At 41.2% G+C, this 27,149-nt stretch overlaps 1 protein-coding gene across 2 annotated transcripts in view; it reads left to right on the top strand.

Moving 5' to 3' along the window:
- Positions 1-27,149, top strand: part of ASB5 (ankyrin repeat and SOCS box containing 5) — an 83,155-nt gene that overhangs the window by 46,583 nt on the left and 9,423 nt on the right. The window contains exon 1 of one of the 2 annotated variants that reach the window (XM_067721794.1): positions 22,878-22,953. The exons of the other annotated variant lie outside the window; for it this stretch is intronic. Within the exon in view, the coding sequence (XP_067577895.1) occupies positions 22,893-22,953 (61 nt within the window). The 5' untranslated portion in view covers positions 22,878-22,892. Of the gene's footprint in view, positions 1-22,877; positions 22,954-27,149 lie in introns of those variants that run through there. 2 annotated transcript variants of the gene reach the window in all.

The following is a 27,149-nucleotide window of genomic DNA, read 5'->3' as shown; positions in this document are numbered from 1 at the left end:
TGCCTGAGTGTATGGGACGTCGCCTTGCCAGGCAAATTTGGGGCTGAGGCCAGTACCCCTGGGACTCTTGACTTCCTATGCTCTCTGCTCTAAGACCTACTTCTGCAAGCATGTTCACATGTCAGAAACACACATCAGTGTGCCCCCTCTTCACTTTTCATGACAAATGTCAAGATAAAACAAACTAGCTGCTGCCAGCGCCTAAACCTACCCCGAGCATGTGGTTAGTGGTGATAAAACTATTTGTGGCTAGAACTGCGGGGAGGAGATGCATTACGTGTAAACTGTTCGGCCATTAAGCCCTTGTCCGTGGCGCATATCAGATTTTCCTCCCCGCAGCTGTCGTCCTCTGACTGGAGAAGACGGGTTGCTAGTTTCATTCCTTGTATGGGTTTGTGGCCTTTTTAAAACTTCACTCTGGCATTTGGGAGAGCTAGAACAGTGTGATAACAAAGTGTGTAAAGAGAAGGAAAGGACAAGAAAAGTGTCATTTATGAGAAGAGTAAACACTACCCCAGTTCTTTGTTACTGCTCCAGGGGCTGTTCTAAACGTGTACAATTATAACCTCATTTAATCCTGACGAAAGTCTGATGACGTAGGTGCCATCGGTTATTAGGTCTGTTTTCGCCTCCCTTATTTTATGTTCACTGGTTTCGATACGTCTGCCTGTGGTTAAGGAGCAAATGTCACACGTTGGAAAAGCACATGCAGGAAGCAGACAGTCTCTGTTCCAGTCTTGCTTTGCTGGTAGCGCTCTGGGTTGCTCTGAGGACATCCCCTACACTCTCTCAACTTCAGTTTGTTTGTTTGTTTGTGTCTTCAACTTCAGCTTCTCTATCTGCAAAATGGAGGAGTTGGGCAAGATCGGTGGGTTTGGGACCTTTTATTTTTAAGCCATTGACTGTGTGTGTGTGCGCGCGCGTGTGTGTGTGTGTCTGAATCTGGAAGCTCAAATTGTAAAGCTGCTGGAGTGGAAGCTGCATCGTTGGAAGAGAGAACCCGTGTTTTACAGATGCACTCAAGGTAGCTCTGCTGAACTCATAGGGCTTTTTGAAGCCATCCGTAAATCACAGAAGTTGATGGTATCTGAAGTCCGCTCTTTGCTCTGAAACACATAGCGTTTCTTTCACGTTATGTTAACTACTGGTGAATCCTTTTTGTACCAGAGAAGCTTTTAGCACTCAGAACCCAAGCTACTCGTTGTGAATTTATCACCCCCGTGACGTCACCTGCCTTAATCCAGAGCACGTAGAATGTTCTCACCTGAGCTGCTCAGAACAACTGTCGTGAGTCACCGAATACGTGTAACTGCAGTGATTTGCGAACAGTCCCTGCACTCTTGCAGACGAGTTTTCGCGTTTTTACTCTGAGGATCACCCAGGGTCATTTGACGCATGCTGTTGGCAGTTTTGCCCTCGAGCCACGCTTGGGCACTGTTCCATCCTCCCCACTGTGCACACTTTCGGTGCTAAGAGACAGTCCCTGGGTCATCTTGGGTGCTCTGTGTGTCCCGTGGAGGTGAACAGTAACCCTTCTGCACATCTGGGAGAAGGTCTGAAGTCTCTCACTGCCCTCAGTCGTAGAGCAGGTGTTCGGCAGATTTAGGCTGTCAGGGTGAGCAGGGAGGCCCCAAGAGTAAAGGACATCAGGGTAAGAAGAGCCAAGTGCTTCCTTATCTCTTACTGGGGTGTTATGTTTTCTGCTAACCTCATCCTCTATTTTAAAATCTTTTTGGCTGCCCTCTCTTTATTAATTCGCATCTTCTTAATCAAAAAATAAACTACATCAGGAAAAAAAATGAACAGAACTCATTTATAGAATTTAATAAAAGACTGTAAAGCAGAAACCTGTTTAACCACGACCCAAGTCAAGAAGTGGAGCATCGTGGGAAGCCCAGAAGCCCTCCAGGTAAACCTTTATAACCACAACACCCTCCCTGTCCCCAAAGAGAGGGCGACTAACTTTTATTGTAATCATTTTCTTGCCTTTCTTTCTGGTTTTCACTCCTCTGAATACATCCCAAATTGATAAGTTTCATTTGGTCTGTTTTTGTTTTTTTAATATTTATTTATTTAATATTTATTTTTGGCTGCGTTGGGTCTTCGTTTCTGCGCGCGGGCTTTCTCTAGTTGCGGCGAGCGGGGGCCACTCTTCATCGCGGTGCGCGGGCCTCTCACTGTCGCGGCCAGTCTTGTTGCGGAGCACAAGCTCCAGACGCACAGGCTCAGTAGTTGTGGCTCACGGGCCTAGTTGCTCCGCGGCATGTGGGATCTTCCCAGACCAGGGCTCGAACCCGTGTCCCCTGCATTGGCAGGCAGATTCTCAACCACTGCACCACCAGGGAAGCCCCTGGTCTGTTTTTAAATTTTATATGCGTTGAGTCATCCACTAAACACTCTCTCATGACTTGCTTTTTTTCACTAAATGATATGATAGGAAGATTGATCTATGCATATATGAAGTTCACTCATGTTCAATGCTATAAATTCCATTCCCAAGTTAGAGTAATTACAAATGATATTGCTCTAAACGTCCAGTACAAATAAGTTGCTATAGCTCTAGGACTGGAATTGCCAGGTCAAACAGCATGAATATCTTTTGTTTTTTTACCTAGTGTTACACTGTTTTCCAACAGGGTTGTATCTATAGTGAAACCAGCAGCATATAAGAATTTGTGGTGGTTCCCATTGTTGCTAATATTTGGTATTGCCAATATTCTTAATTTTTGCCGATCTAGCGAGCATGTAGGGATATCTTGTGGTTTAACTTTCATTTCTCTAATAATGCCATTTTCATGTTTATTAGCCATCTGTACTTCTCTTTTGTCATGTGCCTGCCAAATATTTTGCCATCTGTTCAACTGCATCATCTGCTCCTTTTTTGTGGGTTTTTAGGAGTTATTTTTATATTCTAACAATTAGATAGAAAATGAAAAAAACACTTGAAGGAGCTCCTTATAAATATCCTTTGTGGCTTGTCTTTTCGCTTTTTATGGTTTTTCTTTTGGTGAACCGAAGTTCTTAATTTAAAAATAGTCAAATTTATAAATCTTTTCCATTTTGGTTCATATTTTGTGTGTAATTTATTTGTTACAACCCTGCTGTATTTCAAGATAATGGAACTATTTTCCTGAATTCTCTTCTTAAAGCTTTCCTTTCCAGTTCTCCACTTGGAATTGAGTTTTGGAATGGTATGATGTACAGTTGCTGCAGACCCACTCTGAATAAGTGTAGGGCCTATCATGGGCTTTCTAACTGGTTACGTTTCCCCAGGCCTAAACCACATTATATTGGTTTCTACAGCTTTACACTATGTCTTGATACCTGGTAGAGCTATATCTATTTTAGAAGCAACTTCTGTGATTCCCAGAACACTTGTTGAGTTTACTGTTGGAATTCATTTAACCTGTCAGTCATTGATTTGAGAGAGAATTCACATCTTGGCAACACTTGACCTTCCAATGAATAAACATGATATGTTTTCCCATTTATATACGTTTTCTTTAATGTCTCTCAGTATTGTTTTATTATTATCCCCTGAGAAGGTCTCACATATTTTTTGTTTAATTTATTCCTGGGTACTGAATTGTTTTATGCTACTACTATAAATAGTATCTTGTTAGTTTTTTTCATTTTCCACCTATACGTTGTAGGTTAATTTGTACAATTAATACAAATGAATTGTATTTACAATTAATTTTTGTATATTAATTTTATACCCAGAAACTTTGTTAAACTCTCTTATTAATTCTAATAGAAATCTGTAGGTTCTGTGGGGTGTTTTCAGTAGAAAATCATAATATTTGTGAATAATGCCAGGTTTCTTTCTTTCTAATTGCCATGCTACCATTTTTTAATTTCTTCTTCTTCCTTCAGTCTATGGATTAAAACCTTCAGCACAAAAATTAATTGACTATGATTCTGTTCTAGGTCCCCTTAAAGCTTGAGTCTGAATAAAATTTAAGGCACAGATATGGTAAAAAATAAATACAATATATAACTTTCAGAGAAGAGCAGGAAACAGAATTATAAAATTAATCAAATCAAAAGAACTAAAGAAGGAGAACAAAGCTACAGAAAAGGTGGAGAAAATACAAAATACAAACTAATATAGGAAAAATAAATCTAAATCTATTAGTAATTTAAATAAGTATAAATTGAGTTCTCTAAAGATAATTTTCAGATTGACTTTTTTGAATGGCCCTTCTAAAACATAAGGATTCAGAAAAGTTGAAAATAAAAGGATCATGAGAGATGTGCCTCAGGAAATAAAAGTGTTGTCACTATATTAATGTGAGATAAGTAAGATTTTTAGGCAAAAAAAAAATTACTGGATGCCACCATATAATGATAACAGGTTGAATCTACTAAGAAGCTGTAACAAGTCTGTGTATTCACCCAGTAAAATGGCTTCAAAATAGAAAATTGAAATACTGGCATAACTACAAGGAGAAAGAGAAAAATATATATATATATATATTTTTGCAGTACGTGGGCCCCTCACTCTTGTTGGCCTCTCCCGTTGCGGAGCACAGGCTCCGGACACGCAGGCTCAGCGGCCATGGCTCACGGGCCCAGCCGCTCCGCGGCATGTGGAATCTTCCCGGACCGGGGCACGAACCCGTGTCCCTTGCATCGGCAGGCGGACTCTCAACCACTGCGCCACCAGGGAAGCCCAGAGAAAACATTTTAATAGAATTATCTTAGTAATTGATAGATTAAGGAGACAAACACTGCTCACTATATAAACATATAGAAGAAATTTAAGAGGTAGCTCTTATTGGTAAATCGAACTCTAAATTCACATTCTTTTCATGTAGCTTTTGAACATTTACGAAAATTGAGCGTACACAGGGCCATAAAGCATGTCTTAAGAAATTTCAGATGTCTGGTATTATACAGACCAGAGGTTGGCAAAGTTTTTCTGCAGAGGATCAGAGAGTAGATATTTTCGTTTCTGTGTGCCATGTAGTCTCAAGTCTGCAGTTATAGTCTCAAAGCAAACATAGATGATGTACAACAGAATGGGTTTTGCTCTGTTCCGATAACACTTTATTTACCAAAACAGATGGTAGGCCAGATGTGGCCCAGGAGCCATAGTCTGCTGACCTCTGATATAGAACACATCCATTCCTCTCAGTTAAATTAATGTAGAAATCATTCACAAAATGCAATGAGAAAAAATCTCTTTATGTTTGGAAACTGAGAAAATATCTTTAAGTAACTCATAGGTCAAGCAATCAAAATTATGAAAAGAGCAAAATCAACTTCCACAGACTGAAGGGAGAAAATAATAAAGCTGCAAGTAGAAATTAATAAAGTAACTTTTTATCAACAAATTATAAACAAGCTAAAAGATAACCTGTTGAAAAACTAGTAATTAGTATACCTCTGTCAGAACAGAGCTACAAATAAACAACAGATGGAGTCAAAGAGAACATAATAGCAGACGTTGCTGAAATTTTTATAAGTGGTTGTTATATAACAACTTAATGCCAATAATTTTGACTATTTGGATGAAATAGACAATTTCCTAAAACATATAACTTATCAAAGCTGAGTTTTTTAAGAAAGAAAGAACCTAAGTAGTCTGAAAATCACTAATATAATCATTAGTTTTTAAACTTCCTCCAAAAAATCTCCAAGAGTAGGTGATTTTACCAGTGGCTTCTACCAAGCACCATAGGCAGAAATATTTCTAACAGGTGAACTATGACAGTAGAGAAAACAAGAGACTAGCCTCTCTCATGTCACGGAGTCAGTGCCCTGTTACCTGTGGCGTCTTTGTACGGTGTCACCTTAGTTATCCTGAACTGCTTCCCAGAATCCCCTCTCCTCTGTTGTTCTGGGTTGGGAGCAACCAGAAGAAAAATATGTACAGAGTGAAGAGCCACCATCTTTACGCTCTGAAGTCTGCTGTGGACACGGCCCCACGGCTGCTGGCACAGGCCACTGCTCATCCAGCAACATCCAGACCCACGGCTGGTTCAGCTCCCTCGCGACTGCCTCTCAAGTGGTGAAGGGTACCGGCTTCTCCTCGGGTCACCTGCATCTTGGAAGTTGGAGGTGATGAGAGACAAACACCATCCAGGTTTCCTTCTGGGTTCCAGTACATCCTTGCTCTCCCCTACTTCACATTCAGCTCTCACTGCAGACCTGCAGCCAGACAGTCTACAGTAAAGTCAAGCCCAACATACATGCAAAGACAACAGCCTTGCAGAGACTTCTTAACCCGCAACTGTGGAAGGGCCCATTGGTGTAAGAATTCCCTCGTTCTAAATATTGTATTCAGAGGGATCGAAATTTAACTGATACATTACCAGAACTTGAGAAGGTCAGTATACGGAGAATCAAAGGCTAATCTCACTCAGGAGTGTAGCTGCAAAAATCTTAAGTGAAATATCAGCAAACCAAAACTAGCATGAGAAATCATCTTTCTAAGAAATGTCTTATGGTAAGGTTTCCTGTTTTAAGTAACATCCTGGCCCATAAATTGAGCAGAAAGATAACATCCTATTAGGAGGTACAACCTTGCTTTTGCAGAAGCACACAATCAAAGCTGCTAAAGTTACCTTGGGACTATTTTGAAGCAGATCCCAAACATATCACTTGATCAATAGAGAGAAAATGGGTTGAACGATAGCCAGAATGAATGTAAGCAGAACAGGGAATGACTATTACCGTACGTAACGTACAGTAGCTCAGGCTAGGCCCTTAACTACAGGGTGGCGGTGTTGGAAATGAATGTATACGGACATAACTAAGGGAATTTTTGCGGGGGGGATTGGCGTGATGAACTAACAGGTTGGTTTATGCACAGTTTCACAGCAACATCTGGGGTAGAAGCCCTGGGGTAATGTTTAATGTTATTAAAAAGTTATTAAGTTATTAAAAGTTATTAAGGCACTTCCAGTGTAGGACATCATGGCGCATTATTGCACATTTAAGAACTGCCATCAGTTCTTTGTCTGTTCAGGAAAAAACTTAGGTAAAATCCCACTTGACTGAATTCAGTTCGACTCGGCAAACCTGGGGACTGTCCAGATCATCTTGGCTTCATCACCACTGGCAAAACCTTCCGGAACCAAGGGGCTGTTGATAAGGATATTTGAGAGACTGCCGTCTTCCAGAATATTATTACCTCCAAACATGTGGCTTCTTCCTCTTTTAAAAAATTTCCTCATTTCTAATATTTTTAGTGTTTCCTAAATTTTTGACTTTTACATGAAAATGGCTGGTCTGTTATACATCAATGAGCGTTTCTTTCTTTGCAACCAGTAGACTCACCTGTGACATAGGATGGATGTATTTTTGAGCCTGCAACTTTACTTCGGCAGTGTTTTCTGTTGCTTCATTTTCATGGGCTGTCTTTGTTTGGTTGTTTGTTTTGTTTTGTTTTGCTTATGAGGTAGCAAAGTCACATCTAGTATACCAGAAATTGTTTTATATACACCATAGTCACTAAACAACTAATGAACCATGAATATCTGTAGGATTTACCAGTAACTGAAGTACTTGAGGGTTTTGAATTTGCTTTTCAACTTTGCCACTAGATAGAAAGACAAGATTTGATGAAGAAAGCATGAACGATGCATTTATATCTACATTATAAACTAGTAAGAATAATGCCATAAAAACTAACATTAATAGGGGGCTCACTGGGTACCAGGCATTGTTCTGATGTATGTATTAATTCATTTAATTCTCAGAGAAATCCTGCAAGGTAGGCTTGTTATCCCATTTTCCATGTAAGGAAATTGAGGCACAAAGAATTAATTAATTAAGACACTAATACTGGAACAAGTGTGTTGCTGAAATCCAGCCTCTGTGCACCGGTGCCGGGCTAAATCTCGGAGGCAGAGTTTGGGGTGAAGTGGAAAGAAATAGCTCTATTGCTTTGCCAGGGGAAGGGGGCCACAGCGGGCTACTGCCCTCAAGACTGTGTGTCCCACCCGGAGGGGTTACTGAGGAGTCTTACAGTGTCCAAGGAGCAGGGCGTGGTCAGCTCGTGGACATTCTTCTGATTGGTTGGTGGTGAGGTAATGGGGAATCAGCATCATCGGCCTTCTGGCTCCACCCGGTCTGCGGTCTACGTGCTGGTGGGCAGCATGCGGTTAACTTCTTCCATCTGGTGGGAGTTTCAGTATCTGCCAAACAGCTCAAAGGACATGGCTCAGAGTGTTATCTACGGTCCTTGAGGAAGAGCTAAACGTCCTTGACTTTGTTCAGTGGCTAGAGTATTATTATTTCGTCTTGCTTGACTATGTTCCTTTCTTTCTGCATTTTCTCACTTCTCTGATTAGATTTATTGTTTGACTGAAGTTTTTCTACAGACGAAAGGCAGGTGGAGGACACAGGTGGGGGTCTGTTCTGGGAAGGCCTCGTAGGGTCCTGCTCGGTTACAGGAGCTCCATTAGAAAGTGGCTCTCCTGACATCTATCAAATCAAATGTAGATAAATTGCTGATGTAAGTAAAATTGGTTAAAGAAAAAAGTCACATCGATGAGAGTTTAAAATCTTTTTTCCTATGTATTGTGATTAAAAAATTAAGAATTTTTTAATGCAATATGTACTTTAAATATATGCTTAGCAGAGGTCTGAAAAATGTGGAGTCCTGCTTTCAAGAACAGAATCGCTCTCTTTGGTTAGATCTTCCTTGTTTATTTTTTCTTTTACAATAGTATCCTTCATTTTGCTGTTTTTCCAGTGATTTCATAGCTTACAGGCTAGCCAAGTGCTTTCAAAGATACCACGTTAAGAATAACAGCAACAGCAAAACTTGGTTTTTCCTTACTCTTCCGCAAAGATCTGGGCTTCACAGAAGTCCTCGTGATGGAAATATACCATCTGTGATAACGTCGTGTCCTCTTTATTGAGAATCACTGTTTACCACTTACGATTTATTAAACGTCGGTGAAAGTTATACACGTAAATCAGATAATTTATGGAAATCTCTAGCAGTTAAGGGGCACTGCTGCAACCTTGCTGTGGGAATTTCTGAGTTTGGCATGACTTGAAGAGCCTTTGATTCCCAGACATACAAAGGCTGCTTAGGTAGTGATCGAGGTTCACTCAATTCTAAGATGCCTCTGTAGAGTTTAAGGTTCAAGTGGGCAGTGACCACCTTTTCACTTTGTGTCCCCAGGAGGTAGCACCTGGTAGGCACCTAATAAATATTGAATGAATGGGTGAATGAATGAGTGAATGAATGACATCTCACTACCTTTATTCATTCATTACACAACTAGGAATTAATATACTTAGTAGTTAGAGTTTATGCTAGTCTCTCATGGCTTAAGCATTCAGGTATTTTGAATTAAAATTGTATTTTATTACTTTCTACATACAGAGATTATTTGTGTCTCTTAAAAAATCGTTTGCGTCATTTGGTATAATTTGAAATATTCCAAATTCAAGGGCATGTTTTATAACGTTATACAAGATGTTTGAAACATTTTGAAATTTTAGCTCTCAAAATTAACAAATATTTGAGTTTGGTGGAAATCACCTGTAAGAACAGCTAAAGGAGAATGACTCCTCATAATTTAGTTTCCTGGACAATGCAGACAGGTATATTCTCCTCAACAGAAGCCCCTTACCATCTTGTTTCAGGATCTACCATGAAAACGTGTTTTGTGTGGACATATATATTATTATTTCAAACTATATTGAACCGGAATTTTTTATTATGCTTATGGTTTTTTTCATCATACCCCCCCAAAGTTGGTAGCATTGGAAAGACCTTCTTATATGACATTTATTCTCAAAGGCTTGTGCACGCAAGCTAATAAAATATCCTTCATCACATGGTTTAGGCACCACCGTTACACGTGTGGTTTTGAAATGATACCAACTGTATTTTCGTTAATTGGGATTTTTCAGGCCTCTTTGGCCTCTCCTAACCACTCGGTTCCAACTAAGACAGGAGCTGTCATGGACCACAAGATGTCGCTATAGGTTTCCCAGCAACCTTTATGCAAGAGGTAGATAACCTTTGAAACAAGGGTTAACTTTAGGTAACAATCCCTCTATTTTTCCCAAGAGACTTCGGTCAGGTTTGCCCCCAGACCCCATCTGCCCTCATTTCCCATCACTAGGCCAATAGATGTAGGTACTCATGTTTAGACAAAACAATAAAAAGTAAAATGGACCAAGAACGGGGCTCAGAGATGCTTAAGAGTTATACGTACACGTGGCTTTGTAATGAGGCGCACAGCAAGGCAGCCACCAAGACCTGAATAATGGCCTTTTCCAGATGAGACTTTGCAAGGGTGGAAATTTGGGACTTACAGGTAAAGGGGCTCTACCTTATCTTCGTGATGATTTAAGACGATGATTGTGTCTTGTACTTAGTGAACCCTTGGTAACAGAGAAAACAAGCAATCTTTTTGGGGGGGGGCTTCTACGTTTTTTAAACAGACATTTAGAAAAGGGAGAGATCACTGGTTTTTGCCCCAAGATAAAGGAGTTAACGGTTACATCAATTTAGATATCATTATAGAAGGCAGTTTATGAATTGAGTGTCTCTTTAGAAAATAAAAACTACTGACCTGTAGATGCTGATACATTGGAAGTACTGTTTTTGTGGGATTATGGTATAGTAGTTATGACTGCAAAGAGTCTGCATCTTTTTCTTTTTTTTAACTGGGATATAGCTGTTTTGCAATGTTGTGTTAGTTTCTACTGTACAGCGAAGTGGAGTTCCCTGTGCTATACAGCAGGTTCTCATTAGTTACCTATTTTATACATGTTAGTGTATATACGTTAGTCCCAATCTCGCAATTCATCCCACCCCCCACCTCGCCCCTTGGTGTCCATACGTTTGTTCTCTATATCTGTGTCTCTATTTCTGCCTTGAGTCTGCATCTTTTAGAGGTCTGTACTGAAATATTTATGGGTGGAACAATATGATGAGGTTTGCTTCAAAATAATCATAGGAATAGGGGTGGGGAGAGATGTGGGTAGGCTGTATATGAAACAAGACTCAGCATCAGCTGGTAACTGTTAAACTGGGTGGTGGATGGCATATATGTCGGAAATATTCCATGGTCATAATGGGGGAAGGTGCCAACCCAGATCCAAGCAAGAGTCTGTTCATCTTGATCTTCTTTTTCTGACAGTGGAGGGACTCCATGATCAAGTCCCCCACCTCAGGCACACACCCTTAAAAACCTTCACCTATGGGTTATTCACTCATTAGTTCACCTAAATACCACCTTTCCAGGGCAATGAGCTCCTGCACTTTGTTACTGTGTAAACTAAAAATAAATAAATAAAAAGAGTTTACTTTTTAAAAATCTAATTTAATTTAATTTTTTATACAGCAGGTTCTTATGAGTTATCTATTTTATACATATTAGTGTATACATGTCAATCCCAACCTCCCAATTCATCCCTCTCTCCCCCACCAAGTTTTCCCCCCTTGGTGTGCATACGTTTGTTCTCTGCATCTGTGTCTCTATTTCTGCCTTGCAAACTGGTTCTTCTCTACCATTTTTCTAGATTCCACATACATGTGTTAATATATGATATTTGTTCTTCTTTTTCTGACTTACTTCATTCTGTATGACAGTCTCTAGGTCCATCCACGTCTCTACAAATGACCCAGTTTCGTTCCTTTTTATGGCTGAGTAATATTCCATTGTATATATGTGCCACATCTTCTTTATCCATTCCTCTGTTGATGGGCATTTAGGTTGCTTCCATGTCCTGGCTATTGTAAATAGTGCTGCAGTGAACATTGGGGTGCATGTGTCTTTTTGAATTATGGTTTTCTCAGGGTATGTGCCCAGTAGTGGGATTGCTGGGTCGTATGGTAGTTCTATTTTCAGTCTTTTAAGGAAGCTCCATATTGTTCTCCATAGTGGCTGTATCAATTTACATTCCCACCAACGTGCAAGAGGGTTCCCTTTTCTCCACACCCTCTCCAGCATTTGTTGTTTGTAGATTTTCTGATGATGGCCATTCTGACTGGTGTGAGGTGATACCTCATTGTAGTTTTGATTTGCATTTCTCTAATGATTAGTGATGTTGAGCATCTTTTCATGCGCCTCTTGGCCATCTGTATGTCTTCTTTGGAGAAATGTCTATTTAAGAGTTTACATTTGTGTCCCAAATTTAGCTTTTAAAACTGTCAGAACATGATCTAACTTCCTAGTATTTCAGAATGTCTTGAAAAGTTTATTCACACCTGTGACTTGTATGATTATGTAGATTTCGATCAAATTCCCTCTTAGATGTCAACTTTCCATTTTGAAGTATCTAAAAGTAATAAGGTTTCTCTCCTGTAGAAGTGCTCTGTCTCTCCGATGATTTCCAGTGTCCTTCTTTGAAGCTTTTGCAACTTTAGTATCACTTTATCACTGAGGATTGGCAACCAGACTAAACATAGATCCCCATGTTTTCAGATACGCTAACGTTGTTAAAACGGGAATAGAATGGCTCCTGGGAATAGAATTACCCTGTTTCATTTCCCATGTCCTTCTTACAAGGGTTCAAACTTCATTTTAGCCTTTGTGGGTAGTAATAGCATGCCATCTCCAATCTGTAATCTATCTCAGATACTTTTTCTGAGTCATGTTTAGAGTTCATTATCTTCTGTGAAATAATTTTTCTTTTTTTCCTTATTGTTTTATCAATACTGCTTTCTTTAAAACTTCTGCCTACTCGCAGAGCCCGATGATATCCCGCAATTGATCTAATCCACTTTTTTATTTACACTAGGCAAGATGCTAGATGCTTCTATATGTCTGGAGATTTCACCATGAGTTCTTATTTATACAATCATAGATACCCAGCATTTAAATGATTCTGTGCCAAACATATTCACTTCACTGTGCATATTTTAATGAAATCATACAGCTGTGCATAATCGATGCAATCTTTCGTCCCTTATTTTCTCCAGTAAATAAACTGAAACATTTTCTTTCAATTCCATAGAGTCACTTTAGAAAACTACTTATACTTTTGATGTATTTAAAATTTATGTGTTCTGCAGGCCACACACACCTCAGTTAACTAAGTATGTGGTTATGGTCAAATGCAATGGCTTCTTTTCCCCCCGTTGCGCTGGAAAGTCGCTTATTACCCCCCATGGACTGTAGAAAGCCTTCTTAAAGTATTCTTGGGAATTCCATTTGCAAGCTACATTTTAAACTAATAAGTTTTTCACTGCCCATTGTAAGAGGTGCAGTGGTGGACCTGTTGAATAACAGGTGTATGTACTCAGAGTACATGACATAGTATAGGAGACAGACATAGGAAGAGGCCATTAGAAGACCAGAGGTCCAAGATTGTTAAGACCAAAAATGTCCCAATTCTAATAAGAAAGCATCCCATGTTTATTTTACAATAACAAAAGAAAAGTGCAAAGCCAAAAATTCAAAAGTTTAAAATTGAAGTTTCTTTTAGAAACAAAAATTAGTATTTACTTTCACTGTGTGGCTCGTGTAGGTCCTTGCACTCCCCTTATGGGTACCAGTGAGGGCAGAGAGCCAGTGGTTCATGAAAATTGGCTCCTGTAAATATGCTGGACTCCATAAGCCCCTTCCTGGACTACCTTTAAGGTTTTCTCACAACCTAGGAATGTTTCCCCCGTACAAATAGCCTCGGCTAAGTGTACCCCGAGTTCCAGGTTTACTGGGAGTGTCTGGCCTCCTTTGTGGTGATATAATATGCCCAAAGCTCACATACCACCCTGCCCTTTCATGTTAGTCCTAGACTCTGAATCAAAGAACGCTAGAGCCAGAAAACAACCATCTTCTCCAAGCTCCTCATTTTATAGAAAAGGAAACTGAGTTATCATTGTGCTATTTGCACCAGGTCACATAGTTCCAAGGATTAGAAATCAATCCAAGATAAGGAAAAGATATTCCCGGTATTCATTCGTGATAACTTTGAAGTAAATATTGGCAATGAAATGCAACAGCAGATATGAACACGGGAACTTATCTTACTCATGAGATGTTTTCTTCTCTTACTCAGCTTGTTATAAGAAGGCAGTACCCCCAATAATTTTTTTTTCTGTGTATACCAACAGAAGGTAGACCCTGGTAATAGTGATTGAAAAATATAGATAATAGAATCTGTGACCATTTTTCCTCTAGACCAATCTCAGTAGGTTAATACCATGTAACAGGATCACCAGCTCAGTTAATCCCTGGTGCCCTGTCATGGTTCAGCCACTGCTCTTGACTCAGTCATGGACCACGTTCCCAGTTCAGTTTTACGCGCCAGCAAAAAATACCAGGCACGTGTTTGGTTTTTCCTCTCTTCTCTCCAGCTACCCTTTCCTCTGCCTTTTAGGGTGAAAACTCTCAGCTGTACTTAAATTGACTGCTGACGTCTTTTGGTCTAGAAATGACCTCCAGAAAAAATCACAATGGAGAGCTATGCCTATATTAATAGGAAGACTGTGATTCTGTACGGAAGCCAATTCTAAACTTAGATCCTTACAAGATGAAAACATGAGCTAGCTACCAGCTGACCCTAAGGCACACACACTATTTATTTCTGAGAATGGAGGAGACAAGGCTCTCTGGTCACCGGCCACGATTGAGCTTTCTGGCTGCAACGGTGTTTATTGCTATCATCGACAGGCGATTCTACTTTGGATTGATTCGTATCAATAGATATTTCAAATAGGCTCTCATGTTTTAAAGACAGGGCTGTTTCTATTCTGTTTCCGACTAGGAAAGGCAATTTAACACGTTTTTACTTTCTGTGTCGCTCAGGTAGTTAAATACTCAGCTGGCAGCAGCCGAGTTTCCACTTTAAAAATAGAAAAGCTACTGCCTTTCTGACCCAGTCCCACCCCTACCGGCCCTGCTCCCCGTGTTTCTGAATAGAGTTCAATGTGGAGGCCATCCTCCAGTCAGCACGCAGGAATCTCTGTGAAAGCCCAAAGGGAAGGGAAAAGGTAGTTAGAAATCCAGCCGCTGACCTTTTTGTTCTGGCTGGAGCCCTTGCACTGTGACATCTGGTTGTCTGGGCAGAAACGTCGTCCCCACTATGCCCACAGACAGTGCTGTTGAAGGGAACTACATTAAGCAGACCCTCCCGAAAAGAAGGCTAGCGAGTGTAGAAGGATGCTCTTCTGAGCGAAAAGCTAGCTGGAGTATTCTGACCAGTCAAGGTTAGTAGAGCAGCCATTGCAAGTCTGTTGGTGTCCTGAAATAAACGATATTGACCTGTTTTTGCAAATACTAACTTGAAGCTGTGGGTGCTTTCCAGAATGCGGACTCTGACATGTAAACGTATGGCATGGCAAAGGGCTGCACTGTATCTTCACCTTTTAGCGTGTGGAAAATGCACCCGTGGACTCTTCCTTATGACTGTGCAGTAAACACTGGGTTGTTTACCTTTCTGGGTCAGCAGGTGTTTCTAAGTTGATGTGGGAGCAAGGAAAGCTGCTATTAAGCAGGAAAAGACTGTTGCCAAGCAACTAAATCTGGAAATTTCGAATCATTTAAATTGAACTATAAAGTAGGAGGGTGATGTAGGCAAAAAAAATGAATAGAACCACTTCCCTAAAGCACCCTGGCGTGAAGCTTTTAATTTTAATACTGGAAACATAGGAAAGCTATCGAGGAGAATAAGCACAGTACCAAAAAGCAGCTGTGTAAGGAGATTCTTTTTTGAAAGAATAAGTGTCAACTTTTGTAGAACATCAATATGGTCGATGATAGATGGTCGATGATAGACTTAAAGGTTGGAAATACAGGTTTAGACATAAAAGTGACCCCCTACTCCCCACAGTGTAAGAGCTGTATTTACTATATAATGGTTGGGGCCTGATGAATATTATTTAGAAATTGTTATAAATTTAGAAAACATGCAAAACAAATTTTTAAGGAGAATAAAACACTGTCATTCCTTTAAAAGACCGAGAAAGCAACTTGATTCTTCCCCCTCACCCCTGACCCCAAAGTACATTTCCTTTTAATTTCTCTTTAACATTAAGATTGTCAGTAAAGATTAAGAACAAATTAGCATAGATAAAAAGCGGGTGACTACAAAGACAAGTTAATGATTCAACAAGTGTTTATTGAGTACTTACTATGTTCTGGGCACTGTGCCAGCTGCAGGGAAGCAGTAATAATAGTCTCATCATTCTCAGACTCTTTAAAGATCCAGGAGGAGTGCAGGCAATTATCGTAGAAAGATTATTCTGCCATTTCCTACGTGAAGAGTCAGTTATCTAAATACGTGCTTGACCAGAGTTATGAGCAACAGAGTTGGACACGGTGGTAAAAAATTTAAAAATAAGTAAACTCATTCACCTGGATGAGCCTCACATGCCTTCACTGAAGATAGACTCCAGGAGAAGTTGAAAATAAGCTTTAAAATTATGTTAAAAATCTAATTTTCTGTAAAGGAGATGTAGTTTTAGACACTCCTCTTTGACACAGTTTAAATATATTGAAAATAGAACAAAACAAGAAATGGTCCATGCTTCAATTTAAAAAAAAGGAAAATGTCTTGGCAAACATTCATTAGATTTAATTCAAATTTTTCCAGCCTGTTAATGAGAATGTAAATAGGTCCAGTCTTGCTGGGGGTAATTTGATGACATGTATAGAAATTTTAAGAATTTACCCTAAGAAGATAATTAGACACATTCACAAAGATAAGAAATAATGTTGATTCCTCCAAACTAAAAGCCACCTAAACATCATTTAGTAGGGGATTAACTAAGTAAATAATAGTGTACCTATACAATGACATACAATTCTACAATATTTTAAATGACTAATTTATATCATTTAAAATATTATAAAATTATATTTTGTGCAGTGGAACAATGACCATGTGATATCTATAAATGAAAACAAAAGGTTAAAAGCAATATGAGTAGTATGGTTGCATCTTGATTAAAAATTGTAAATTTAGAAAAAAAGTTGGGAAGGATGTACAACAAATGTTTGTAATGGTTATATTTGGAAAATGGCATTATGATTTTTTGTGTGTTTTACAATGTATTTATTGTCCTATTTAACGTACCACTTTTATAATTAGATAAGAATACAGCTATTGTTGCTGTATTGCTATATTGTTGCTACTACTTCAAATATACATTATTATTATTATTATTATATGAAAATGTAGAAAACAGAATTCCACAGTTCTTTTCACTCTCAGGAGGTAACTCTTTGCTTGTTGAATTAGTTAGTTAGTTATAATATTTCTTATGGGCTCATTATGGATTAACAGCCCACACAGTACACTATAAGTTCTGGGGTTGAAGAGAAACTGTTGTATCATAAAATTGCATTGAACATTCCAAAGAACCAAATGTGTTTCCTGCTTTGTCAGTTACTGATTATAACTTGAGGCAAATCATTTAATCTCTGTCTTAGTCTGCCCAGGCTGCCATAACAAAATACCATAGACTGGGTGGCTTAAAGAACAGAAATTTATTTTCTCACAGTCTAGGGGCTGGAAAGTCCAAGCTCAAGATGCCAGCATGGTCAGACTTCGGTGGGCGCTCTTTTCCTGGCTTTAGACAGCCACCTTCTCACTGTGCCTGATCATGGAAGAGAGACAGAGACAGAGAGATCTTTCTTTTTCTATAAGGCCACCAACCCTATCGGATTAGGGCCCCATCCTCATGACCTGATTTAACCCAGTTACCTCCTACAGCCCTATCTCCAAACACACATTGAATGTGAAGGCTTCAACTTAGAAATTTGGGGCACACAATTCAGTCCTGTTTTAATCCATTCAGGCTGTCATAACAAAATACCACAAATAGGGTAGTTTATCAACAACAGAAATTTATCTCTGTCAGTCCTGGAGCCTGGAAGTCCCAGACCGAGTGCCTGCATGGTCATGTTCTCATGAAGACCCTCTTCCTGGCCCATTGCTAGCACCTTCTCACTGTGTCCCCACATGGTGAGGGGGCTGAGGATCTCTCTGGAGCCCCTTCTGTAAGGCACTGATCCCATACGTGAGGGCTCCACCCTCATGGCTTAAGCACCTCCCAAAGTCTCCATCTCATAACACCATCACATTGGGCACTAGGGTTTCAACATGGTAACTTTGGGGTGACACATTCAGTCCATAGCACTTTGAATCTCCATACAATGAAAATAATAATTTTATTAAGTTTTAGCAAGTTTTATTAAGGGCATGCTTTGTGTCAAACACTTCTCACATGGGGCCCATTGACCCTTACAACAACTAGAAAATGTAGATATTATCGCCCCCATTTTATAGATGAGCAAACTGAAATTTAAAGAAATTTACCGAGTTGCATTAGCAAATATGTGGTAGTCAGAGGTCCAGTCTAGACATTCCTTCCTGCACAGACCGTTCTTTAACCCCACTACACAGCTCCCCATGGCCTCTCAGACAGGGTTCTTGTGAGGATCAATGTGATTATGTCTGAGAAAGCAGAAAAAGCCCGAAGTAGAACAGCGGTGAGTGAGACTGATTTAAGAAAATCCGAGTTTGCAGACTCTGTACTAGCCGTGTTGGAAGGAGCAGAGGATTACAGGAGGAGAATGGGGCACTCTTGTTGGGGCTATCCGCGGGATTTTGGGAGGAGGAAGCTTGTGAGCTGGGTTTTGCAAGACGGGCGGGATGGAGCTTAGGGAGAAGCCCGTTCTAGTCTGGGGAGAAAGAATCTGACTCCAGGAGCTGACATGGTCGAAAACGGCAGCCTTCTGTAGCTTCCGGATTAAATCTGGCCTCAAACTCCATCCCCCAAGCTTCCTTGGGATGCCGTCTTTGCAGCCACATCTCCTGACATCCTCTCCCTTAGACCTGGCGCAGAGGCTGGAGCTGAATCCAGCCCCATGAGGGAGGCACAGCCGGCCTTCAGCCCACGCGCTTCCCCCGATGAACCCATTGTTCAAGCCCCTTGTATCCCTTGAAAAAGGTCCAGCAAATCAGCTGCCTCCACGCCAGACTAAAGCGTGTAACTCTGTCCTGAAGGTGGGGACACAGGAGCTTAGGGCCCATCTGGTTCCTGTGTCTTATCAGCGCTCGGGCGCAGCCAGGGCGTGGACCTGGGTTCCTGCCCTCACGCAGGGCCAGCACAGTACACTCTGTCTCTTGCCCTCTGCCTCTCCCTCTGTCTATTCCTATCTCTCCTCGTTCCTCACAAGCCCCTCCCCCCTCTTTATTCTTCTTCCTCTTCTTTTCTCTCTCCTTCTCACCCTAAGGTACCTCCCCCCTCCCACCGACCCACCCAGGAGCCTAACTCTTCACTTAAGAGAAGCTATCTTCAAGCCACTTCTAGTTGGACTTAACCAGCCCCTGGAAGCAGGGCAGGAAAAACAAGAAGCAAAGCACAGATACACCTCAACAAGTCACTCTGCGATATGAAAAAGAATTGAGTTGGGGGGAAGAGGATAGAAAAAGGAAGGAAAAGAAATTGTTTGGGGGAACATGCACAACCGTCCAGTTTAGCTTAAATGAGGGTATGTGAAGGTCAGTGGTAGAACATAAAACAAAGCGGAAGATCTAATCCATATTGTAGGTACCCTTTACTTCCAGGATCAGAATGTTAGACTATATTCAGTGGGGGACAGGGGGCAGTAACGTTTTTGAGCCTGAGAACGACAAGATTCCAGAGGGGTTTTCAGGGCAGCCACGTGCTGCTGTGAAGATGGAGCATGTGTGCCCAGAGCAGGGGGGCTTCGCTGCCCCAGGAGCGGGGCGCCGTTTTCAATTTCCCAAAAGGCACTCTATGGGCTAGCTAGCCAGAACGCTAGGCGCTTTTGGAAGTTTAATTCTGTGGCAGCATTCAGGCAAGATTGGTGAGATAGAGACTGGTGTCAGGAAAACCATCTGGAAGGGTAGAGTCCAAACTGAATTCAGGAGGACGCAGACCGTACTTCATTCATCTCTGTGTATCTCCAGCACCCAGAAGGGTCAGAATTGCCTGGTAGGTGAATCACCATTTAATGAATGAATAAATGGCGGATGAACGTGAGGCACAAGATTATTGCTTAAGGAAGTACTCTCAGGGCCCATTGATGGGGACAGCAAGAGGCCTGGCACAGTTCAAGAAGCAATGAATTTAGGAGCCAGAGCACCCCAGCTCTGAAGAGCCTCTACAGCTCACACGACTGTGCACATTCACCCATCAATAGATGTCACTAACGTGGCAGGTACTGGGCATACGGCAGTGAGCAAACTGCATTTCTAAGATCTGGTAATAAGCACTATGAAGAAAGACACAGCAGGGAAGTGAGACAGAAAGAGTGCTGGAGAGGGGCCGGAGAGGACATTCTCACAGTCAAGGGAGGGCTGTCCCACGAGGCGCTTCCAGCGGAGAGCAGGAGTCAGCGATAAGCCATGTGTGTATCTCAGAAAGAAGCCCGCAGGCAGAGTCGACAGAAGCACAGATGGTCTGTTTGTTCAGGGTGGCTGAACTAGGACCACGGACGCACAGGACGTGTGGACACACCCTCGTAGGTCATAAGGTCCTTGGAGTTTACTGTGGGTGAGAGAGGAAGCCATCGGCGTCTTTCTGACTTTACAAAGATCCTCGTGTTTCGGACAGACTGTTGGAAGCGCATGGGTGGAAACACACAGACCAGTCAGGAGGCTTTTGCAGTAAGTCAGGCGAGTGTTATGGTGGCTCGGACTAGGGTAGTAGCAGTGGAGGTTATGAGATAATAGTCGAAGCTGGGTTATATTTGAATGGCCAAGGCCAACGGACTTATTGGTGTTTGCCTGTGGGGTGTGAGAAATAGAGACAAATTCAGGGTCACACTAAGGCTTTTGGTCTTGAAGTACCTGGATGATGGAGTTGCCATTTACTGATAGGAGATTTGGGAAGACCACAGCCAGAGTTCAGTCTGGGGCACGTTAAGTTTCATTGTCTGTTTAGATATCTAAGCGGAGACGTTGAAGAGCCAGCTGGAAATACACGTCTTGAATTTAGAGGAGAGAGCTGGTCTGGAGATATAAGTTTGGGATGATCACCATGTCGATAATATTTTTATCAGTGGGACTAGAAGAGATCCCCCCCAAGAGTGAGTGTAGATAGATGCCAGGACTGAGCTTGCAATGAGGATCCGTGAAAAATAAAAGTACTACGAAGAAGTACCTTGTTTAATAATAACTGCCTCCCTGCAAAAAAAGCACAGGAAATAGTCAGTACATATGAAGTTCCCCTGAAAACTGCTGTACTTAAGTTGAAGACCATATTATTAGTGCCGGGTGACAGGAGGAAAGCTAACACCGTTGAAAGCAATCGAGAAGCAAAAAGGAATGGCTGGTTTTGAGAGAAAGGTGATGAATTTGCTTTTAGAAATGTCTTGAGATGCCATCAAAATATCTACGTGAAGGTCAAGTCAGTTCTGTAATGTGTCACTAAAGTGTGTAGGGGAGTCCAGGGAAGAGCTCTAGTTGGGAGCGATTGTGATGATTGTCTCTGAATTGTGACCATTTCCTACCCACTTATATCTCCTACAGGTATATGTAAGAGGAATAAGGTGAGCTAAAGCTTTGTTATCTTAAACAAGGTAAACTGCTCTATCTCCTGTTGAGAAGATGTAGTGAAAAGCTCATGGGACAGATATACGGAGGTACCTGTTTATATAGAATTAGGTTTGTCATATTTGAAACGTGTTTAGTACAAACGTGCTAAGTACTTTCACGTTCATTACAACCCTATGATGGAGATAGAATTATCCTTCCCTTTATGGTTGAGAAATCTGAGGTTCAGAAGCTTAAACAACGACCAAAGCTCCCATAACTAGTGTCTGTGCTGGACTCTGAACCTTCTCTCTTGATTTTGGATATTCATGGGGGAAACCACTATCTTCACTTTGTTGAAAATCTAGTCTTTTTTCTTGAGATAAACCACAGCGATGTTTTCACTTATCTGTGTTTTTTTTTTCCTGTTCGGGCCCACACCCTGTCTTCTTATAAGATCAGGAGGGGCTCCTAGACCGTGAACAGGAAATCAGTCAGAGCAAGTGGTGTATCCGTGCAAGTCAGTACATATACCTGGGGTTCCCAAGGCACAGCTCGCTCTGGTGGTTTCAGATCCGGACTTGCACTGTTCTTAGGAAATGAAAGACAAGCACATGTTCTGAGAATGGAAAGACAAGGACGGTCTCAATCTCTGAAGAGACGGGTTTTGGCAACATGTTACTTCCCCACTAATCAACCACGTCCTCCAGGATTTATGTGGCTCTGTTAATCTGCTAGGGATGGGTCAGATGTTGTTGAACCTGAAGCTTAGCCACATCTTCGGATCTTCTTTAAGACAAATAACGCAAAACGGCATACAGAGTCCTAGAAAGTGGCCGCGAAAGTGATGGGTTCTGAACTTCACGGTAAATCGAGGTCCACCATGAGGAGGACTGTTGATTTAAGATCGACAGTCTGTCAAGTGTATTAGCGTTTTGCACTCTGATTCATATATGAAGATGTCATTGCTTTTCACCTTTCCTTGTAATCCCCTATTTGTGATAACTGTCCTGGCTTTCCCGTTCGGGACCACTGAGGGAAACTGGGTGTGACCCAAACCCAGAGTGCCATCTGCACCACTGCTACGTCTGCTTTCCTATGAGTCTTGCTTCCACTTCTGTGGATGGGACCAGGATGGAGAGAAGGCAAAGACTTTCTGAAAACTGAAATGGTTTCATCATAGCCCCGAGCAGAGATCTAAGTGTAATGTTTTTATTTCATTGCACAGCACATACTGTGAGGAGAAAACAAAATGAGTTAGGAACAGCCAGCTTCTCAAAGAGCAGTGAGCAATAAGAAAAGGCAATTTTGAAAAGAAATCAGATTTTTCAAAAGCTGTTTTTCTTTTTGGAGGTGAAAGGTCATGTTACAAGGAGCTTAGAGCTCCCTAAAATGGCCGAACAGAGCCAGCACATGGCAAGTGATTTTTTGGCTGTTGTCAGTGCTGATCGGAAAACGACATGAGTTGGATTTACCTCAACAGTGGCTGGCTTGAAGTACCGTGGGGAGATGGTGATTTAGGTATGGTACAGACCCCCAGCAATCTGTAAATACCTAAGAACGTAAATGTTTTGCTCCGGTAAGGTGATGTTTACAGAACAGGGCAGGCTCTCTCCCTGTAAATGATATACCAGGTGCCTGGGAGCCCGTGTTGTTTCTAAATATAGGCGGTCACCTCCACTGTTGCTGCAGTGAGACCGTAACCGTAGACATTAGATTAGCTGGTGAAAGTGACAGGTATTTTGTAAAACAATTTTCACACTGGATGATTTATCCTAAGGAGTTCAACTTTATCCTAAGGAGTTAACCTGAACATTTTTTTAAAATCTTAGATACCCAATTTAAAGTCTAACAAGACTGTAAAGTTAAAAAGTTGCTGCAAATGAAGATGTTTATCTTCTGTTTGGTCTTGAGAAAGCTTATAAATCTTTCTACTATAAAGCATATCCGCGTTGAAAGGTAAGATATTTAATATTGAACACATTTGAATGGAAATTTGCAGTTGCTAACTTTCAGATATTGAAAGGGAGAAACAGGGAGGGGTGAAGATTTAGTTCAGAGCGGAAACTGGAGCGTGATGTATCCTTTGATTCTCACATGTTACCAGATTAATTATAGAAATTCATCTGAGGAATTATAAGGAAGAAAATGAGAGGGGGGTGCTTGGGAGTTAAGCAAGCAGAATTCAAAACAAAAACTTTTTTTTTCATTGACCTCAAGCATGTACTAGTAAATTACTAGTAAATTACTCCTTTACTGGACTGATAGGACTTTATTTCTTATACCTTACTTAGGAAAGAAACATACAGCAGCAGTGTTGACTGTTGGCTTAAAAACATTTATAAATCATTCAATCGCTTTATATGGTTTATTTAATTAAGTCGATAGCACTGACAATCATTTTGGTCAATAGATGCTGTTATCTATGGCTTGAGTTTCCCTACTTTTGGAGAAAAAAGGATTGTTCCTTAAAATTCATATTAAAATGTCCCCTGTCGATCAGTCCATATTTAACGAAGAACGCTAGGTGTTATTCGTGCATTTACATGGCAGGCACGCACTTGGCATGCTCATTGCTAGTCTGCCCTCAATCCTGTCTCATAGGTAGTGTTTTTCCTATTTTATGGGCAATCTGACTCGCAAAGGGGTTAGGTACTTCCCGAAGACCACCGCCCCAAGCTGGGCTGCAAAGCCAGGCCCTCCCGGCCCCTCGGTCTTTTCCCTCTGTGAACTTCTGGGCTCCGACCCGCACCCGGTTTCTCACTTCCTTCTGGTTTCCATTTCCTTCTCCTCCTCTCCTGCCCACCTCCTTCTTTAAGGCACCACAGGCAACAGGGGTCCTGTTTAAGGCAGGTGAGCAGAGCTGAGTTCATCCCAGGAAGTAGCAGGGCGGTGGCTCTCGGAAGCCTGGTCCCTGCCCGATGGGCCAAGGGAGCCCTCATCCGACACTGTGTGTTCTCGGTGCTTCTCTCACTGACCACCACCCGCCCTCTCCTGGAGACTGTGTGACACTTAACTCCTTGTTCGTGCCAGTGAGGTCATATGGAAGAGAGATAACAGCAAATGCACCTACAAAAGTTTTTCTTCTTCCACTCTAAGGGACTTAAGTCTTGGTGATCAAGAAGATGACAGTGGGGACAGAAAGCTATGTGACAGTCCTGGGGGAGAGCCCGGGTTGTGACGGGATAGTAAATTCAACGAATACTTGCATTTCTTTATTTTGGCCCTGGAGTGGCCTGGTTTCTAAATGGCCCTTTTCCTGCTTTTCTCTCTTTTGAACATCTGCAAGCAATGCTGAAATGGTTCAGAAGACTAACGCAGTCGTTTCGGTGGATAAATTGTATGCAAAACAGGAATACCTAGTACCCTCAGCTGCAAATATTGTTAGTTTTGCTGCTCCTTACATGTCTTCATGATGTACTAGAAAGAAATAAGTCCAAAATGAATCCAAAGGGCCATTTCTATAGGCTTTTCCCAGTCCCAACATCTGGCTAATTGCTACATTAGCCAGTGACAGCGGAAGAATAGGCGGTGATAGCAAATCGGCATCGTCCAATTCAGCAAACAGCTTTCAGAGGTAAATTACGGATAATGACATTTATTAACCCATTATACAGGAGGGAGCACATGATCATTATAAATATTATAAATGAATATTTAACTTCAAACATATATTTAAGCATTGATTACTTAAGACCTTATCAATTTACTACTGCTCTGCTGACTAAACTGAATATAGAGGTTTCACACATGCAGTCTGTTTGGAAAGTTAATATTATAATTTTCTTATTTAAATAGTCGCAATGAAAACTGATATGTTCTGAACTCCTCTAGAGTTTCACACTGCCATCAAGTTGTGTATGATTTTTAAAGCATTGAATATTATCTTCGTAGGTGGAACTTGAAACACAGTTGTTCGCCAAAAGAATATTATTTATGATGGTGACTTTTGCATTTTATTTGGTGAGAACATAATGTTTCAATTTCTTATAAATTACTATTTTGCTGCCAAATTTTGTCCTATCAACACATATTTACTGGGGTGCATTAATTCAATTCTGCTTTTAATAAAGTACAGGAGTGTTGCCCACTGGAAAGAAATAATACACAAAAACTAGTAACAGTAACTCTTTGTTCAGTTGAGAATTCTAAGATCTGGACGTTGGCTTTATTAATCTTCTGGGCAAGCAGGAAATACTGCTTGATGGGAAGGCGAAACAACGGCAGTGCAGTTGGAACTATAGGAGCATCAGCTCTGCAGTTAGACTATGTGACTCGTTTTAAATGTTTTCATTTCTTCTACAGCTCTCATTTCCTCAACTTTAAAACAGAAATATTAATTATTTATTAATACATTATTATTAATTAATGTACCTCAAAGAGCTGTGAGAACGAAATGAGATTCATACACACTGCTTAGACCAGTATCACACATGTAGTAAACACTATTCAACGTCAGCTGTGATTTCCGTCACTCGAAAATTAGCCGTAAGGAAAAGAAAGATTCGTATTTTCAATAATCCCCCATAATATCATGGGATATAAAAAGACTGATGGTTGTCAGTTGACTTCTGCCCTCTATGCTGGGTTCACTGGGTCATTTCATTAACCTTGTGATATCTGTCCCACGTTTTAGCCAGTGGAGCTGTTTGGACCTCACTTGTGGCAAAGTTCTACTGTAAGACCATCATACAGAAGCATAGGTATATGTCTGGGCATCTTCAAAGATACGAAGTGTAGGAATAATGAAGTGGTTTCCTGACCTATATAAGCAAGCTTTACACATGCTTTTCATGAAATTTATGTTTCTGACCAACAGCTAAGTGACTTTATTTAAATCGCACTAGGACTGATCAGCAGTTTATTTTTTTAATTATTTATATTTATTGCATCCTATGGACCCACAAAAAGGGTAGTAGACAAGGAGACAGGTATTCGCAAGCCGTCACATTACATCGGGAAGACGTTCTGTCTTGGCAGCATTGCTTTACTTTATCAGCCGATGATACCCTGTAAGTGAGTATTTTTCTGATTGGCATAGTCTGTGTGTTTAATCACTCTAAGGTGATCTCTCATGTCCGTTAAATAAAACTGACAATGCTGGTCTTGCCTACAAGAAAATCACTGTGCACCAACCCAGTATCTTATAAAGTCACCTGGGTGGACCACAGCGGGGGAGGGATGGGAGGGGCAGGTGATGGATGGGCAGGTGCTGGCTGGGTGCTGAGAGGGGCCTGGGAGAGAAGGAAAAGGGGGCTTCTACATGGGAGGGCACTGATTTTCCTAATGGGGAGGGGCCAAAGGCCTGTCAGAAGAGGGGTCACTCACGGGGCACATGACAGGTCAGGGCTTTATCCACCAGGGCACACGGTTGGAGGCTTTGGTACCTCCATCCATCCACTGCTGGCACAAGGAGAATCAGTGACCCCGAGCAAGCCCTTGGTGCTCTCAGCACCATTTCAGACACTGATGAGAAATATCGTATGATATCAGTTATATGCGGAATCTCAAAAAACTGATACAAATGAACTTATTTACAAAACAGACTCAGAGAACGAACTTATGGTTACCAGGGAGAAGGGTGGCGGAGAGGGATCTTTGGGGAGTTTGGGACTGACATGTACACACCGCTGTATTTAACATGGGTAACCAACAAGGACCCATTGTATAGCACAGGGAACTCGGCTCACTATTACGTAACAGCCTAAATGGGAAAA

Source organism: Pseudorca crassidens, chromosome 21 (genome assembly GCF_039906515.1).
Source record: "Pseudorca crassidens isolate mPseCra1 chromosome 21, mPseCra1.hap1, whole genome shotgun sequence".
NCBI lineage: Eukaryota > Metazoa > Chordata > Mammalia > Artiodactyla > Delphinidae > Pseudorca > Pseudorca crassidens.
This window is presented reverse-complemented; position numbering and strand designations above follow the sequence as displayed.